General features: G+C 41.9%; 6 protein-coding genes across 6 annotated transcripts; 4 read left to right on the top strand and 2 right to left on the bottom strand.

The window, feature by feature from the left end:
• Positions 1–312: 312 nt before the first annotated feature.
• On the top strand, positions 313–875 carry MELLADRAFT_92553 (uncharacterized protein; the record flags this gene model as incomplete). The annotated part of the gene is made up of 2 exons (XM_007415312.1): positions 313–622; positions 694–875. 2 exons carry the CDS (start codon positions 313–315, stop codon positions 873–875), a joined length of 492 nt encoding a protein of 163 aa, XP_007415374.1.
• Positions 876–1,896: 1,021 nt separating this feature from the next.
• Positions 1,897–3,609, top strand: MELLADRAFT_79041 (uncharacterized protein; the record flags this gene model as incomplete). Its single annotated transcript, XM_007415313.1, has 3 exons — positions 1,897–2,375; positions 2,446–2,966; positions 2,992–3,609. 3 exons carry the CDS (start codon positions 1,940–1,942, stop codon positions 3,607–3,609), a joined length of 1,575 nt encoding a protein of 524 aa, XP_007415375.1.
• A 2,302-nt stretch (positions 3,610–5,911) lies between these two features.
• MELLADRAFT_73009 (uncharacterized protein) lies at positions 5,912–6,595 on the top strand (the record flags this gene model as incomplete). The annotated part of the gene is made up of 1 exon (XM_007415314.1): positions 5,912–6,595. The coding sequence occupies one exon, from the start codon at positions 6,110–6,112 to the stop codon at positions 6,278–6,280; it is 171 nt and encodes a 56-aa protein (XP_007415376.1).
• A 789-nt stretch (positions 6,596–7,384) lies between these two features.
• MELLADRAFT_92555 (uncharacterized protein) lies at positions 7,385–8,654 on the bottom strand (the record flags this gene model as incomplete). Its single annotated transcript, XM_007415395.1, has 4 exons — positions 7,385–7,859; positions 7,992–8,213; positions 8,307–8,398; positions 8,547–8,654. 4 exons carry the CDS (start codon positions 8,652–8,654, stop codon positions 7,385–7,387), a joined length of 897 nt encoding a protein of 298 aa, XP_007415457.1.
• A 6,853-nt stretch (positions 8,655–15,507) lies between these two features.
• Positions 15,508–16,139, top strand: MELLADRAFT_111078 (uncharacterized protein; the record flags this gene model as incomplete). Its single annotated transcript, XM_007415315.1, has 4 exons — positions 15,508–15,571; positions 15,656–15,765; positions 15,844–16,011; positions 16,080–16,139. The coding sequence occupies 4 exons, from the start codon at positions 15,508–15,510 to the stop codon at positions 16,137–16,139; spliced, it is 402 nt and encodes a 133-aa protein (XP_007415377.1).
• Positions 16,140–16,175: 36 nt separating this feature from the next.
• Positions 16,176–17,936, bottom strand: MELLADRAFT_73010 (uncharacterized protein; the record flags this gene model as incomplete). Its single annotated transcript, XM_007415394.1, has 2 exons — positions 16,176–17,626; positions 17,700–17,936. 2 exons carry the CDS (start codon positions 17,923–17,925, stop codon positions 16,416–16,418), a joined length of 1,437 nt encoding a protein of 478 aa, XP_007415456.1.
• Between the last annotated feature and the right edge of the window lie 769 nt (positions 17,937–18,705).

An 18,705-nucleotide genomic window follows, 5' to 3' on the forward strand; every position in this document is an offset into this window, starting at 1 on the left:
CCCTAATCAAACAATCGGGTTGAATCATACCGACTGGGTTCACGCTCCCCCACTCAGACTCATCCATCTCATTTCAATCCTCGTAGCAATTGGAATCGAGATGGGCATGTTCATCCTATGCGTAGTAGGAGTCCTACCAAATCACCTCACGTTGCCAATTCAGCTTCTCCTCCTACTCGATTTGTAGATTTAACACCGTCAGCTGACCGAGATACCAGTCCCAGAGCTAGTAGCTCATCCTGGATCAGTGCACCCCCAAGAGGACCGCGTGCGTTGCAAGGATCCTCCTCTACCATCAATACCACAACTACTATGACTACTGCTACTACCGCTACGACCACTCACACTACCTCCGCAACCCATCGAGCAAATTGGCCACCTCGTCGCAGTAGTGCCGAACCTCAACCAAGTAGACCCGAGAGTGTCCCAACTCGAACCAACGTACCCCATCCATTTCCTCCTAGAAACACGTCAAGTTCTGGACGTGGTTCGATTGTAGGGAGTACCACTTCAGGGCCTGGTCCACCTCATCCGACCTCTGTTCCTATTGGACCTAGAAGTAGTGGGATTCGAAATGAAAGAGCTAGATATGAAGGACCATCACTAAGTCCTTCTTCACATCGTAAGTTGTTTTCTTACCAAACTTGCTTGTGTACTGATTATTAACATGACTTTTTTTTGGTGGAATGATAGGTGTTCCAAGAGCACCGGCTTCTATGTCTTCTTCTATACCAGCTACGTATGGTGGTAGTAGTGGTGGTAGAGGTAGAGCAAAGATCCGAGGATCAGCACATCAATATTGGGGTAATCCTAATGGTAATGGCAGTGGTAATAGAGGAGGAGGTAGTAATAGTAGTAGTAGAAATGAAAGATAAAGATCGTAAAATATTGTTATTACTCAAATCTCTGTTTTTTTGTTCACAAAAATCATCAAGTTTATATTTTTCTCTACGTTTGTTTTTTCTTCATCTATCTTGTTTTTTCTCTCTCAATCGATTTTTTTCGCTATTTTTCTGGGTTTTTTTTCTTTGACTCTTTTTCTCTTTCTGGTTATCATCTCTCTCTCACTCTCTGGTTCTTTTTCTTTATTCATGATGATATTGATGATAGAAAAGTTTATATCTTTTTTTTTCTATTGAGAATGATCATTGAATGTTTGATCAATTGATATAAGAAAGAAAAAAGAAACAAAAAGTATTGATTGGAATTGTATTGTACTTGGGTTTTTTTTTTGGTTACAATTTTGATTTTTGTTTTAAAAATTTGATAAGAAAGCAAAAGAAATTTATATAAAAAATCAAGTATATATTTTATCATAAATGGTTGAAAGCTTTGTCAAAAAGTTGAGCGTTAGATACCAATAAGTCTTTTGGTGGCTGTGTGTTGATGATATTCAAATGCCCAAGACTAAGGTTACACTGCAGCCAAGAGACGGCATTGATGATGTGAGTTATTAAGGGGTTATAAGGTGCATCTGGACTCTGGAGACTAGGACAGAACCGTTCCCGCCACGTCTGCTGGCGTGAAGCACCCTGACTTCTGAGCCTGACTCTTGAGCTGTTATAAAACTCTGGACATTCGATTTGTTCAGGGATCTTCGTTTTCGCTGTGGATATTTAATTTAAACACTTGCACCCTTTCGGACGATCTCAAAACTTCGTTGTTTGCATGCGTCTTCGCCCTCAAGCGCGACATGTCAGGGACTAACACAACCTGAAACGTTCGACTTTGGTAAAATATCTCAGTGGGCCAATCAATCTGGAAAGGAAGGCTTGGAAGAACTCAAGGTCAGGTTAAAGATGGATCAATTCCCAAGCAGTCCATGCGACACCACCATTTCTCAACCATCCCAAGTCATCGATTCGTTCGACCTTCATAGTCACCCATTCCTCCATCCACATTTCACAATCATTGATCAGACGCTTCTTTTCTCATCACCATGACCACCACCAATGTGCTCCTGCACTTCATGATGTACAGCCTTATGTGGCTCCTTTCATCTCGTACCATCATTGCACCTTCGCCCGCAGGAATTCTCGATTTGGTACATGATAGCTCCTCAGGAATTGCTGAGACTCACGATGCGGGGGCTGTAAAGTCTACAATAGAGATATCTGGTGAAAGACTACCTCATTCTCAACCATGTCGTCGAAACCTCGAAGGATGTGGGTCATTCCTTGATAGGAAATCGCCGATAGCTAGAACGTCAGCAAGCAGTGGTGCTGGTCAAAGCTTAAAGCCCAATGAATACTCAGTTCTTCGAACTTTGGAACCATCCAAGTCGTGGAAAGTCTCAATAGTACTGAAAATGCGTCGGATCGAAGGAAAACTTCTGTTTGGGTTCTTTCCCAAATTAAGAGACAATTGGAATATCGGTAAGTCCTCTTTCTCACCTCAGGCTCTATTTTGGAATCTGAAGCTTACATAATGTTTCCCTGCAATCAGCACATGCAAATTATGAAGAGGTCCTCGCTGAGGTCATGAGATCCCAAAATTGGGGAGACGGAGGGGTTGTGGCCACGACACTGGCCGATATGAAGACCGCCAGACAACGCTCCACGAGTATCATTGGACTAAGTCCGGAAGTCAGAAGACATATCTCGAAGACAGCACTACCAAAATTATACCAAAATCTTGGCAGCGCTCTTGATCAGATATTGGATCATCTGATAGCTAGTAATAGAGGTGGAGTAGACGTCGAGGCCAAAATATTTATATTAGACAAATTGTTTAAAGCAGAACTTCAAGATCCTGAACTACTTCCGTATCTGAAACTCTCCAAAGAAAAGCTAGACTCCTTATATAAGAAGTATCCACCAAAGCCGTCCACTGAGAAGCCCCAGAGCTTGATCAATACAAATATACCACCTCGCCCTTCTTTCTCGGATTTGAACAAACTTCGACAACTAACACCAAAACTAGAATCAGGTCACATCTGGGGATGGATGAATTGTAAGATTGATTTTGTTTCTTTTCTCTAGCTCGGGTTAGCTTATGATCAAAAATAACAAGGAACTCAAGCATTTTTTTGGGGGTGAAATTCAATTACCAGATCAATTTCTAGCAGAACAAAAGATTCTCGAACATATGAGAAATTTAAAAACCCCAGTGATCGATGAATGGAGTCCTATCGAAAAGCTCACGAGAGAGTTCAAAGAAAGCACCCAACAGTCGGCCTGGTTTGACCAGGAATTCCACCCAGAGAAGTTCAAAGTTTCCGATTACAAAACACTTGAGGAGATTGATCTACAGCGAAGAGCACTCATCAAAGCTGCCTATCGTCGGACTAAAGCTGGTTTTTATCCTCCTGGAACCGATAAAGGAGAAGTGGATTTCCTTCGGAACATTCAATTCGAAACTTTGACGATAGAAGGTGTTAGTGATCATTCAGAAGAAGTTGTGCATCTTTTAAAAGGTTCTATTGAGCATGGCAGTGAGAAGGCAAAAGCTTACTTGGATCTACTCGAAGCCATCCGATCCCCCGATTCGGCCATCGCACAAAAGACGTGGGATTCGAGGCTGTTGAGTTTGCGTCGAACGCCTCCGGTTCCCAAAAAGCCAGCAGCTGCTTCAAACCCGGCCGTATCTTCAGCACAAACTATCTCTTAACGCCCAACAGAGGATCTTACCGCCACCACGAGTTAAGATTGGCTGTTAGAATCAGTAACGCAAGATCTTCCTGAAGGCTTTGATTTTCAAAGGCCAGACAGGAATCGGGAATTAGGATACATCCTCCCAAAAGTACATCTGTTGTGTTTCAGTTTAGGACTCGCCTGAAAAAGTCATTTGAATGACACTTCATTAGTCTATCCCTTTCAAGAAAGTCACATTGTATATCATTGTCAGTCTTCGAATCAAGAAACCGATTCATTGTCTTTACACATTCTCAATCCGTAAAATTTGCAACTCACACAGCTTGTGTGCTTCACCATTATCCATTTTAGTCGTCTCTACTCTGATTGAAACAGTTTACTTTCTTGCTGATGTGAGAATGATTTCTATTTATGATGCCTCTGGGTTAATGGTGCTACATTTTTCACTGGGATGTTTGACTGAATCGGGTTAAGTCAAGCTTGACTCATTAGCCTTTTTTGCCTCTTGTTTGTGTCTTACGTCTTGATGAGTAAGTTAATTGAGTTCACACACACTTTTCAACGAGGAAAAATCAAGAGGAATGCTACTTGAGGCAAACCATGTACCCCAAACACGCTTCTACTATGTATGTCATCGTTGAAAAGCATTGACTTTAAGCCCGACATGTGAGGTACCACCACAAGCCGAAACATTTAGCTTTGATAAAGGATTCCGATGGACCAATCGATCTGAAAGAAGAAGCTTGCAGGAAGACAATCTCTAGTAGTCAAAGGCGGACATACCTCTATCCCCTGTCTCTGAACCTTTCTTGGCCTCCCTAAATCTGCCGCTGTTTTTCATCGCTCCCTTTGAAGTTTGAAGTCACCCGATCACTCCACATTCCCCAGTTATTTATTGGACGCTCATTCCCTTACCACCATGACCACCACCAATGTGCTCATGCACTTCATGATATATAGCCTAGTGTGGCTTTTTTCACTTGACAGGGTCATTGCACCTTCGGTCCCGGAAGTGATGAATGTGGCTCATCAAAGCTCTGCTGGGATTGATGAGACTCACCATGCGAACATTGTAAAGTCTACGATAGAGATATCTGAATGTCGTCAAAGTCCCGAGCTCTGTGTGCAAGCCGTCGGTGGGGAATTATCCGCAGCTGGAGTGTCAGCAGCCACTGGTGCTGGTGAAAGTGTCGATGGATCCAAAGCCACTCGAACTTTTGTACAACCCAAGTCATTGAAGGTCTCACTAGCAGTCAAAATGCGTCAAATGGAAGGAAAACTTCTGTTTGGATTGAATTCCGACTTGAGCGACAATTGGAATATTGGTAAGCACTCTGTCTTGAGTAAAATCAGGAATAGCTTCTTTATCACAAGAGAAAACTGCTGGGCTCAAGCTTACTTGTTGTTCGTCTATAATCAGCACATGCAGGTTATGAAGAGGTCCTCGCCGGCGTCATGAGGACCAAAAGTTGGGGAGAAGATGGGGCTTTGGCCGCGACACTGGCCGATATGAGAACCGCCAGACAACGCTCCACAACCCTCCTTAGACTAAGTCCGAAGGTCAGAAAATATATCTCGAAGATAAGACTCCCGGAATTATACCAGAATCTTCGCATCGCCCTGGACCAGGCAATGGATCACTTGGAAGAAAGAGCAGGAGGTGGAGCAGACATTCGATCCGAAATTTTTATATTGAACAAGTTGTTTGAAGCAGAACTTCAAGATCCAGAACTACTCCCGTATCTCAAACCCCTAGAAAAAAGGCTAAACTCTTTAAATCAGCAGCAGCCGATAACGTCTTTAACTGAGAAACCCGCGGCTTTGACTGGTGCCAGTCTACCACCTCGGCCTTCTTTGTCGGATTTGAGAAGACTTCGACAGCCGGTACCACAACTTCATGAAGTACATGCAGCCTGGAGATGGATAGATTGTCAGTTGTTTCTTTTCTCTAGATTCTTACTTATGTTGGGCAAGCTTGCGTTGAAAATCACAAGGGACTCAAACAGCTCTGGTTCGATTGAATTTAACCACCAGATCAATTTTCAGAAGAGCAAAAGTACCTCGAGTTTGCGAGAATGTTAGGAGAGCCAGTTCTCGTTGAATGGAATCCCATAGAAAAGCTCACTAGAGATTTCCGATCAAGCACCCGCCAAGCAGATTGGGCTGGATTGGCATACCACTCAGAGAAATTCACAGTTGCTGAGTACAAGACACTCCAAAATATCAATCTAGAGCGAAGAACCCTCATTAAAGCGGCTGAGCGTGCGGCCAAAGCTCTTGATCATGCTACCGGATCTGATGAACATGGAGTCGATCTCCTTCGCAATATTTATTTCGAGACTTTGGTGATAGAAGGTCGTAGTGAACATTTAGAAGAAGTCGTGCATATTCTGAAGGGTTTTGTTCAAAATGGAGGTTCAAATGCACAACATTATTTACGTATACTCGAAACGTCTCGATCACATCCCATATCATCGGGTACTTACGGTTTGGATTTGATAAGGAAACTTCGAAATATGCCTGTAATGCCCGAAGACCAAGTAGCTGCTTCAAATCCTATCATATCTCCACTACGAAAAAATCGAGGTGTGGCTGTCTCTGGGCAAACTACTTTTTCACCGCAATCTAAGAAGCTTACCGTCGCCAATAGTGTCCCTGACAGCGTTGGAAAACCATTATTCTCATGAAGGCTCCGAATTTCCAGGGTCTAGTTGAACCGAAATACAGGTAAATTTCTGCGAAGAGTCAATTTGGTGTTTTTCAGCTTAAGCATCTGAAAAACCTTTCGAATGATATTTTGTTTTTCCCTTCAAAAAACCAGTTTATAGTATTTTAAACTTGAGAGCAACTTTTATTGTCTTGACACTTTTACAGTCCACCAACATTGTAAGATGTACAGTTTTTGTGCTTTGGAGTTATTGTCCTTATATACTTATCTTTACTTTCAAGGCTTGGTTTCTTTCTGATATGGTGTGGTAATGTTTATGTAGTGGATCTTGGCCAATTGAGATGATTGAGATAGCTATCCATCAGCAAAACTTGCTTTAGCACAGTACTTGTTCTTCATTCATATCCTTATTTTTTTGATGATTTGATCAAATTTATGCACGGCTCCCAAATTTCACCCAAATACCTCGAGTATGCATATGAGGTGTGTGCCTTATGGGTCTATCTGCTCAGGATGTCTATGTGCGCGTCTGACTCTATAGTGTGAAGAATACTGACATACAAATGCTTAGGTAAGTAAGTTGGTAGAAGAGTGCTCATCTTCATGACGAGCCTTGAATACTACCTTACAAAAGAACCTGTGAAACAAGTGGCAATGTCATCTCTGCCTAGCAAGCATGAATAATCTTGTTTGAGAGGTTCTTGAAGGAGAAAACTCAAAGTTTTTCTTCTGTTCTTGAACTCCAATATTTCAACCTTCCCCAAAGCATCATACCTTCATTCCGTAGAATTGTGCATAAGCAATCATTGAGGTACTTACGGGTCAAAACATGCACAACTGAAAGACGAAAATGAGAAAACTTGGGCTTTAGATGCACAAGTCTTTGTTTATTCTTTCTTTTTTGACCCCTGCTCATTACCTGACTCTTGGCTCAGAATTCATTCGTTTGTCCAAGACTATTAGACGAATGGGGTAGCCGCGAGCTTCTGTTATGCGTCGTCAGAGACTATGTCATGTGTAATTGCATATTCCGATCAAATGATCTCAAAAAATGTCCTTGTGATGGCGTAATTGATTATCCAATGCTCCTGAGGGATTCAAGGATCATGATATGAAGAACATGCTATTTTACAAATTTTGACAAGCCTGTAATGACTTTTTTGACCCGTCGACAGGTTAAGCTAACCCGACGAGTACGTTCTAGTTGAGGTTCAGATGAATCTGAAAGAGAGCAACACAGAACAGCTTCGGGTTTCCAGTTAAGACAACGAGATAGATCGGTATACAATCCATCAAATCTTCTATTCGGTATGGCGTGAAGAAGATCAGTATAACAGCGTGACCGGAGGATAATCAGGGACCGACGAGGGACAAAGATTGAAAAGATAGGATCGGGAGATATAGTGCGGCCTTTGCTGATATCGCTACTGCAAATTGGGTCATCGGATGTAGGTTGAACAACGAGGGAAGGGACAGCCAGAGAGCTTGTCGTCAGACTCTGTGATGTGATAGAGTCATCATCGAGATAAGAATGAAAGTCGTAGATTGTATGCGATTCTAATGATAAAGTGGCGACAATCGGCAAATATGCTGGACCACTATCGAATGGGAAAAGGGGAAAATTCAAGTAAGTTAATGTAATACCTTATGCCACAAATCATTCTAGAAATGAAATGCGGAAGCAGACAAGTCAAACAAGACTGAAGATGATTTCGATCAAGGGGACAAACTCTTGGTGAGGCAGTATACCATCTGCTTCCGCTCCGATATATTCATTCACGAGACAATGGTTTGGTCGAATGAGTTTGTCGTCTGGAGACTCAAAATCATTGAATATGCCTAGTTTCGAGATGCGTTCAAAGACGTTGGGCCATTGTTGCGTCATGAATGGCGGTAAGGCTCTGGGAATCAACCGCCCCTTTGCGGTCAGAGTACCTCCCCAATGCATCGATCTAATAAGGGGGACGAATCATCGCAAGGAAGGAAGAATCAACATCTCGCTTTTGTAGAAGAGAAGGAAGTGCCGCATAGATATACGAACCGACCTTCTTTGTTTAACGCGCTGCCAACCACCGGCTCGTAGTGAAGACGAGCCATTGGGTTGGAATACTATATTTGAATTACCAACTTCATCTATCTGACTTCAGTCCACATACATATATGAGACAATGAAGAACGAGGGAGCAGTTTGGAAGCAACGAATGCATTGATGATCAGTGACGACTTGTCATTGGAGGTCGAGTTTTTAACCCCAAGGGACGTCGAAGGCCGAACCCGCGACCAACCTTTTCAGATAGATAACTTTCTTCTGCCTCAGTGATGAAGTCAGGAATCAGGAAGACCTCAGGAATTGGAACAGCTAACCGATAAGCTTCGAGTAAGTTATTGGACATTTGACGTTGAGGCGGTAATGATGCTTGGATGGCTTTGGATGGTCCACTACTACACTAGGGTCCACTGGATAAGTCAAAACTTGAAATGCACACAAACTGGAAACCCGACGCTAGTTTGCGTTCCGCGTTTTCGGATTCGGAACCTAGAACGTGTACTCGTCGGGTCTGCCCTGTCGACGGATCAAAAGTTACTGCAGCCTCAGGCTTGTCAAAATTTGTAAAATGGCATGATCTTCATAATAAGGGGGCTCAAGTCAAAATCTTTGCGACCTTTTCGTAAAAAATGGGGAAAGTTTTTTACGGTACGGTACCGTAAAAACTTCTCCCAATTCGTAAAAAGGACCAATTTTTTTTTCTTTCGGATCTCCTTCTGAGCAGCAAATTTACGCAAATTTGCTGCTTAAAAAAATTTGGGATGTCGTATAACATTTCCCAATTTCATAAAATTTTGCGTAAATTTTATGAATTTGGGAAAAGTTTTTTATGATGAAAGTAGTAAAAAAATTTGACTTGAGCCCCCCTAATAAGGGGTTTCAAGTTCGAAATTTTACGCAATTATACGCTCAAAAAACTTTCCCGTTGTTGTAAATTTTACGTAAAATAATTTTAAAACGGCAGACCTTTTTACGTCTGCCGTTTTAAAATTAGCGTAAATATACGTAAATATACGCTTTACGAAAACAATCCGGTCAAGTTTTGACCAGATTTGACCCCGGTACTCCAGTTTGGAAGACCAAAACACCCCGTGACCGCAAACTCACTTTAACCCTGTTGACCATTTCACTTTGAACCGGTTGACCACCAACTATTAATCAAACCACTCTTCCTTCTCATCCTCGATTTCTATTACGATCCAACTTTCACCAACATCTATTCAATAATATTCAATTGAAATCATTTTTGAATCTTTGTTTCTTTCAATCAAGGCTTTGAGGCAATCAAATGTGTTCAAGTCCATATTAAGTAAGTAAAAGAGAATCATGAACGAAGAATGGAGGTCCTTTCTAATCAATGTCTTGATATCTATTTGAAGGATGCCACGACGATCAAAGGATCAGATTGCAGCGGACTGTGGCTTGTTACCTGGACAAAAACCCACAGCACTTCAAGTTCGACAATCTAAAGAGACTGCAAGAACTCGCGAGACCTCTGCTAGTACCTCCAAACCTCAACCACCTAAGCGACCTAAAGTGAAGGTTCCTCAATCTAAGCCAGCTATCTTCGCCTCGGAATCTAAGCCAGCTATCGTCGCCACCCAATCTAAGCCAGCTATCGTCGCCACCCAATCTAAGCCAGCTATTGTCGCCACCCAATCTAAGCAATCCTCGAAGCCAAAAGTGGCAGTTACAAACAAAGATATTGAATCTGAAGAAACTGAACTGAAAGAAACTGCTTACAACAGCCCACGCTTTGACAATGATGACTTGGATCACCTGCTCGGATTGATGGCCATGCAAGAAAACCAAGATTGCCTCTTCGGCTCTGGCAGCATAACCGCCGTGGATGGAACGACTCGAGCAGGCTGTTGGGAAACTCTGGCAACCTTGATGAATGTATTTCATAACAATCGGAACAAGAAGTCATCAGCTCGTGCAACCAACAAAATGAAACTCAACGGTCCTGGAATGATGAAGAGATGGAGAACGATCAAAGACAAATACATCAAAACAAAACGATACTTTGACAGGAGTACGGGTTCAGGTTTACTCGATAAAGATTATGAAAATGGCATTGATACAACTGAGAAAAAGAAGGAACAGATGTGCCCAAGATTCCAGATGATCCACGACATTTACGGTCACAAAGCTAATATAACTCCTCATGCGATACTCGATACGGTTCAATCTAAGGACCTATCAATCAATTCTCACAATCCAACTCTAGAGGACTCGGTCATTGATCCAAACTTGGATGCCGAGTTTCATTACAACCCAAAAGCAACGACGTTGGCACCTCAAAACAACCTTGAAGATCTGTTACCTGATCGATCTCCACCACCACTTGATGATTTGATGGACTTTGAAGGCGAAGAAAACGATGAAATCTTGTCAGGAAGTTCAGATGGAAGACTTGAATTACCGCTGCCTGAACTTGAACATAATGAAGATCATGATAACTACTTTCGATCTTCAACTCCTGATTTACCTCATCCTGAATCGCCCAATCCTGAGTTACCTCATCCTGAATCACCCACTCCTGATTTACCTCATCCTGAATCACCCAATCCTGAATCCGATCTGCAATCAGCAAATGAAGATGGAGCACAATCAATTAGAAAGGCTACCAGGACGGCGAAGAAGCGCAAGCGAGGCGCTGAACCAGTTGGAAATCGACCAATGAAACCCTTACCTGCTGTCGATCCTAATCCCGGCCGCCGCAAAGCACCAGTAGCGGCGCTTGTCAAAGATCGAGATGAGAAGAGATTTGAGTTTTTTGATCGCAAGACCGAAGAGAAGAAGCGAAATGAAGAAAATCAGCTTAGATCTCAAGCCAACATAGCTGAGAATGCTTTGAAATGGGATAAAGAGAAATATGAAGCAGCCCGTCTAGATTCTCAGAGTGCGGACGCTAAAAAAGCTCAACTTGAAAGCGAACTTGCTGACAAGAACATCAACTGGGAGAGAGAAAAGTTCAACAAAGAAAATTCGAGATTAGTTCAAGCTGAAGAGGACCGAGCTGAACAAGAAAGAATCAAAACTCTTCGTGAAGTGATGGAAGCATGTCAAGTCAAAGGAATGTCTATTCAAGAGATCAAAGAATATATGGAACTTTTATTTTCCAAGTGATGTATGTTAACTATTCCAAAAAGAATTCTTTTCCAAGCAAATATTCAACTTTTATTTTCCAAGTGATGTATCTTAACTATTCTGATGTATGTTAACTATTCCCAAAAGAAATCTTTTCCAAGCAAATATTCAACTTATCTCTCTTTGTATGACTGCGCTTATATTTCCTTTGTATCAGACTTGATATAGTCAAAATCAAAATTTGTTTTGAAATTAAAATTATCATTAGGTTTGGATTGTGTAAATGATCATAACAGAGAGATTGAGGTGAACATTAATCAGGTCTACTGTAAAACAATTGTTAAGAATCTTCATTGAAAGAAATTGCATGATCCCTCACAAGTTCTCGACGCAGAACTCCAATTGGATCAGTAGGATCTAGTTCCATCTCAAGAACAGCAGCTACTTCATAATTATCATGTATGTAATCATCTTCGAATTCCTCCTCCCACTGATCACCTAAGTCCGCAAGCATATTACTGAGGATTGCACATACTTTGATCCATATCAGTATGAATGGCATGTCCTCATCGCGATCAAGCCTTAATCGCAGGCCTTGAAGAGATCCAAATCTCTCTTTCCAGATGCCGATGCCGTGTTCATTTCGAATTCGAGCTATAGCAACCAGTGTATTGAAGAGTGAATTTCTCTCGAGTCTTGATGCTGGCGCCTTATAAGTTGAAACAACTGTATTTGTGATTTTGTATGCCGAGTCACCTAATAAGTATTCATCTAATTAAATAGTGATATGCGTCAGAATGTTTTTAAAGAAATACAGAGGAGAAAGAAAGAGAAAACATACTTACCATCAGAAAAGAATTCGTCTGGATCTGTTGAGAGTGACATTGATGAAAACACTTTTTGATCATGGCACGAACCAGGCCATCCACTGTATAGACCAATGATCCGACGATCACAATCCACGACCACTTGACAGTTCAGCGAGTACCTCTTCTTTCGATCGAAGAACGTCTCTCCATCAAGTCCAGGCCGTTGATACAGAGGAATGTTGGTTCCATCGACGAACCCAACACATCCTGGAAATCCTTCAAGAGCCATTACTGTCGAAATTTCTTCTTGCCTTTGCTCATTAGGCCACTGTATGTAGTGAGTACATAGGTCATCGATGGCGGTCAGACACCTTCGAGTACAGTTGACAATGGCCCCCATGGATCTCTTATAATCCCTACCCAGACGGCGTACAGAGCAACCTGTACCGTTACTTCCAAGCCGCTCGAGAGTAAGAGCAAGTTGAATTATCGGAGGAGGCTGTGGGTTTCGACTAGTCGACATGAAGATCTCATGACCTTGGATGACTTCCAGAATGGCGTAGAAGCCGGCGTGAGAAGTTCTCATTGATTGTCAAAACTCTGCTTCTCGATCACGAAGTAGGTCATTTAAACTGAAGTCCATTTCGAATGGCATCTTCCACCGTGCATCATGGTAACGGAGGTTTTCCAGGATTTCCAAGAGATCTTCGGCATCGTCGACATCGTTGAAGAGGAGATCGGTCAAGAAGGCCATCTCTTCATCGTCATCGAACAGGATATCGCCAAATGTTGGAACAATATGTTCACCAAGTATTTCTTCTTCCATCATTTTGTCATCTTCATCTTCTTCGGCTATTTGAAGAAGCTCTTCAGCAGTGTGAATAGTTTTTTTCTTTGTGATGTTTGAACCATCTGGAAAACGGGTTTCAAATGGTTTTTGAGACCTTCGAAAAGGTCAAGTAGGCATGGATTAAAATTGATTCACTTGTTCAACAAGTGATATCTCATTACAAGGTTGGTCATAAAGAGCTCGGGTATCTGAAATGGTCAACTTTCATTTTACAACCGTAATCATCCAACATGCTGGATTTTTACGGACGGTCAAGTTTAAAATTTTACGTTGTTGCAAAAAACTTGACCGTTTGTAAAAAAAAACGTAAAAAAATTTGTAACTTGAAACCCCTTAATATATTCATGATTCTTGCGTCCAATCAAGAGCAGTGGATAACCAATTGCACCATTACAAGGACGTGTTTCTAGGATCATTTGATTGGAATATGTAATTACACGTGCCATAGTCTTTGAACACGCATAACAGAAGCTTGTGGCTACCCCATTTGTGCAATCATATTTGGCACACATAAAAATCTTGAGCCAAGAGTCAGGGTGATGGAAAGGAGAATAAATGTTTTGACATGCAAGCACATCTTTTGGTTCAACTTATACACACTGTTACAGAATGATGGTATCATCATACAGAATGTGATTTCTGGTCAGAAATTCCTTAAGTGAACGCGCCTTAAGAAAGTTGAGCAAAGTGAACTTTGAGAACAGAAGGCTGTGAATTATCCCCTGAAGGAGTTTTTTAGATGTGATTGTTCATGCTTACTAGGAAGATACCTCTCTTGTAAGGTGGTACTCGAGCCTTGTCATGAAGATGAGGATTTTTCAAGCTTCAAAGCAAGGCGGACTGAAGCCCTCTACTCCTCTACAATTCAATTACCCAAACTTTTGCATATCAGCCTTTCTTCACATTCTAGAAGAGCACATGAGCATCCTTCAATGGATAGACCCACAAGCCACACAGCTTGCGCATCAGATTGACACAAACCACAATTTGACCAAGTTATCAAGATAAAGATACAAACAAGTATCAAAAAGGGAAATCTCAGCTTGAATGAGGAATGAAGTTTGACTGAAAATGATTCAGATGAATTTACATGGGTATCATAATTACCTCGATTGGTTGAGATCTAAATTCTAATACATAAGAGACATCCCACCAAATCAGAAACACCTTGATGAATTAGAGATGATTTTATGAAGACAATAACCCTGAAGCACAAAATTTTTACATCTTGCAATGTTTGTGGACTGTAAATGTTTAAAGACAATAAAAGTTGATATATTGAGTCCAAAATACTAGACATTATTTTTTTTGGAAGGGAAAGACTAGTTGAATGGCATTTAAATGATTTGTCCAGATTGTACTGGAGCTGAAAAATGCCAAATTCACTCTTTGCAGATGTTTATGTTGTCTTCTGGTTCATTTCTGACCTTTGCAATTTGGAGCCTCCAGGAACCCAGGTAAGCTCCTTGGATGGCGGGGAAGAAAAAGCTTGCCCCAAGACAGGTGCATCTTGAATTCTTTGTGGTGGAGATACGATTGGCACTGAAGCAGCTGCTTTGTTTCCCGGCATTGCAGGCATAGCCCAAATTTTTCTCATCATTCAAACCACAAGTACCCAATGGACCGTATGGGATGTGATCGAGACGTTTTGAGTAGACGTAAATGTTGTTTCGTATCTGAACGTTCATCGTTGACAAGACCCTTCAGAATACGGATAACTTCTTTTGAATATTCACCTCGATATTCTATCATCCAAGTCTCAAATTGGATATTCCGAAGGAGATCAACTTCATGTTCAACAGATCCGGCAGCATCATCAACAACTTTGGCCGCACGCTCAGCCGCTTAATGAGGGCTCTTTGCTCCGGATTTATCTTTTGGAGTATCTTGTACTTAGCAAGTGTGAACTTCTCTGGGTTAAATGCTTACTCGGAAATCTCTGGTGAGCTTTTGTATCGGATTCCATAATTTGGAGGGCAATGTTGACGAGGCTACAATGCAAATTCGAGGAAAGACATGTAGATGAATTTGACACACATTGTTTTTTGCAACATGTTGCTATTGGGATGAAGAGAACAAACAACTTCTTGCAGGTACACCTGTGATTTATGCAGTTGAGGGCCTTGCATATCCAAAGTCACAGTCATCTACGGGGGACTCGGAGGTCAAGTTGCAAAAAATCTCAAGTTTCATTCATCAAGTGTCACTCTTTTGATCAACTACTAAAGCATGTCATGAAATGTTTCACGAGACTCAACCCAAGTATCACAAGCCTTTCATTCAAATGAACCTCATTCCGATCACAGGTAGAGCAAAACGGGAAAAAACTCGAGTGAGTACTTGAGTTGAAGATGATTCCATTGCTTCCTACAATCAGATCCGTTGCCATCTCTTCAAATACCTTCAAACGTTCACTTCATCAATACCGTACATTCAGCAATACCAAAATGGTTCAAACATCAAACTCAGTGGTCTCTACATCTGATGCTCCAAGCGCAATCGGACCTTATTGTGAGGATTTTTTTTACCTCTTCAGATAATCACATACGTGAACAGAATGTGATGGATATTGACCAAAAATGTTTTGCGTTATAGCTCAAGCGATCAAGACTGGTACAGGACTGGTTTTCATCAGCGGTTGTATCCCACTTGACCCTAGTACGATGTCAGTAGTGGGATCAAACGGTGATGTAGCTGCTCAAACCGTGCGTATCATCTTCACTTTTCGCAATTCCAAACTTCCTTTTTCCATTGTGTAATAATTGTCTTGCTTTGATCAACAGGAACAATGCCTCAAAAACTTGAAAGCCGTCCTTGCTGCTTCTGGATCCTCCGTTGAATCAGTAGTCAAGACTACAGTCTTCATCAAGGATATGAACAGCTTTGGAACTATCAATGAAGTATATGCTCGCACTTTTGCTGATCACAAACCGGCTCGAAGTTGTGTTGAGGTTTGTACCATTTCTTCGATTGTAAAGCTTGCTAGACCCGCTTACACAGTTTTGTCCGGTTTCTCTAGGTCTCTAGATTACCGAAAGATGTATTAGTTGAGATTGAGGCTATTGCCACAGTTGTTTGAACAATGAAGTGCGCTACATTAGATTTCTTGTGAAATGATTTGACTGGAATGTATGCAGTGAAAAGGTGATGAATGTTCCCTGAGCCAATGTTACAAATGTTTACGATTGTTTCTCATTCACATCTATCAATCATACCGATCTACATATCAACAAAGCCGCTGTATAAAAACAGCTAGGAGCCAAATCAAATTGAAGCTCATGAGAAAAGCCCACAGTACCAATCAAAATGAAACCAAAGTGAACCAAAAGGCCATTACAAAAAGTTCATGAAAAGCTTAGATATCTCCTTGAATCCATTGCATGAATGATTTCTTAGGTACTGAATAATCAGTAAGTTGAACCTTGGTTTTTTTAGAATCTTGGTGCTGCTGTTGTTTGAGCTTGAGGCGAGCGGCCGGCTCTGGACTCCTACGTGAGGCTTCCATTACAGACGTAGATGGGACTGGAGTCTGAGATAGTGAGGCGCGAAGCCAACTTGGCTTTCCTCGTGGTGTTATATCAGAGTCGCTAGGTGGCTTAGGTAGTAGAAAACCCGAATCTGAAAGATGTGATTCAAGTTCATCTGTGTCTGAAGCACATCGTGAAGAATTGTCACCATCATCAGAATCCACAACGATAGCACGAACCGGGGTCTTCATTGGTTCGGGGGTGGGTGAGAGTAGTAGTTGGGATGTTGGGATCGGCGGGGGACGAGGGGCCGGAGTCTGATGGATTAGTGGGTCATGCTCATCATCGGTAGACGAAAGAAAGTCAGATAGCTCGGCAGTCGATAATTCACTACCAAGGTCAGTGGTAGGTGGAGTATCAAGAGATTGTCGCCCGTCTTGACGCATGCCTTGCCTCGTTGGCAGATGTGCTCTCACCATCACTACCAGTCGCTGTGGGGCTTGAGTAGGCCGTGATATTTGACGAGCGAAAGAGACAATACCATAATATCGAGCGACCGCGTGTACCAAGTATCGAGCAAAGGGATCAGGGATATCCCAAGTAACCTTATGAGGCGAACGCAATAATTCTACTATTGTTGGCTGAGGTGTGTGCTCCACATCTACTGATCGGGACGAGACTAGATCGGAAGATGGATAGATTGTTGGATCTATGACCCGTGTGTTGTGTAAACCATCATTCAACTCCTCTGGCAGCCATACTGCACTCGTACGAATCCAGTCCGAAAGTTGTTCATCAACAAGCTTGAGGATCTCTGCGACTCTTCCGCCGGTGAATTGTTTATCAACATTCGAATTGCAAGCACGAGGTCCGAATACCAATCTTCTGATATTCTTACGTATTCCTTTCAAGGAACGATTAAATGAACCAAATGCAGCTGAAGGTGGGTCAACCTCGATTGCTTCTCTTCCAGGAGCGATCAGTGAGATTGGAAACTGAGGTGGCGGAGGTGCTGGAAACGTAGGACGCGTGACAAGTTTTTGAAGTTGATAATCTGCTAGAGTTGGTCGTATAACGTGGGGATTCGAAGAGAAATTGGCTGGTGATACAAAGTACAGACACGAATCCAAAGTAAGCTTTGATTTCACGATGCAAAGGACACAAAGATTGACCATTTTCCAGTCTGTTGAGTCGTCGTCGACCTTGATTTTGAGCACGGGAAGTAGCTGATGTAGTTGTAGTTTGACGTTGATTTGGTCTTCTGGTGTTCGGTTGAGTGAGATGCTTGAGACGAGGATTGATGAGAATGGCAGGGAATGAGAGTGGGATTGGGTTGGATGGTTCGTTTTTGATAATCCTTGCTGACTCAGACTCAAGCTGTTCTTCTTCTTTTTCCATCTTGGTGTTTCTTATATACTTTGGATGTTCGATTGGCTTTGGAAAGAATTTGACCCAGCACTGAAATCTAATGTTACGACCCGGTGTTTGGCACACCCGGGACGAAGTAGTACCGAGACCGAAAAACATCATGGCACTATAGCTCAGTTGGTAGAGCGCCTGCTTAACATTGTGTTCGCATGTTGTCCTGGGTTCGAGCCCCAGTGGAGTCAGCCAAGCATCCTCTGAGATGCGCAGTCTTTTTGCAACTTTTGAATTCATCTACTTGGTCATAAGTCAGTTTCCTTTTGTTATTCCCACACTCCTATGGCAGCTTTGGCCAGATTCAAAGAACAATGTTGATGTATTGTTGACAAATGGAAATGATCAGAAAGTGTTCAAAACCTAGGCTGGACATGAAGGACATCTCGTGTACAAGCCTTTTTTTTGAAATATTGTCATGTACTCACGATAATATTGAACTGAACTTTCAGAAACTGGGTGAAACGTTTTTGTTACATTAAGGGGTATCAAGTTCAAATTTTTACAGCAAAAAAACTATGAGACGGGAAAGTTTTTATGTTTTAACTGTAAAAAAAGTTTCCCGAGTTTTTATCATTGCTTGTAAACCACGAGCAAGGCTTTTTTACGTTTTCGCCTCGATCTTCCACACGGTAATGACAAAACTGCTGGTAAGAGGATGCAAGGTTGTCCTTGCATCCACTATCAAGCACACCTCTTTCCAAGAGTGAAACGGTCAAATTTAAGTCTTCAAAGCTATGTTGTAAACTTATCTGTTTA

The sequence above is a fragment of the Melampsora larici-populina genome, assembly GCF_000204055.1.
Source record: "Melampsora larici-populina 98AG31 unplaced genomic scaffold MELLAscaffold_50, whole genome shotgun sequence".
Lineage (NCBI taxonomy): Eukaryota > Fungi > Basidiomycota > Pucciniomycetes > Pucciniales > Melampsoraceae > Melampsora > Melampsora laricis-populina.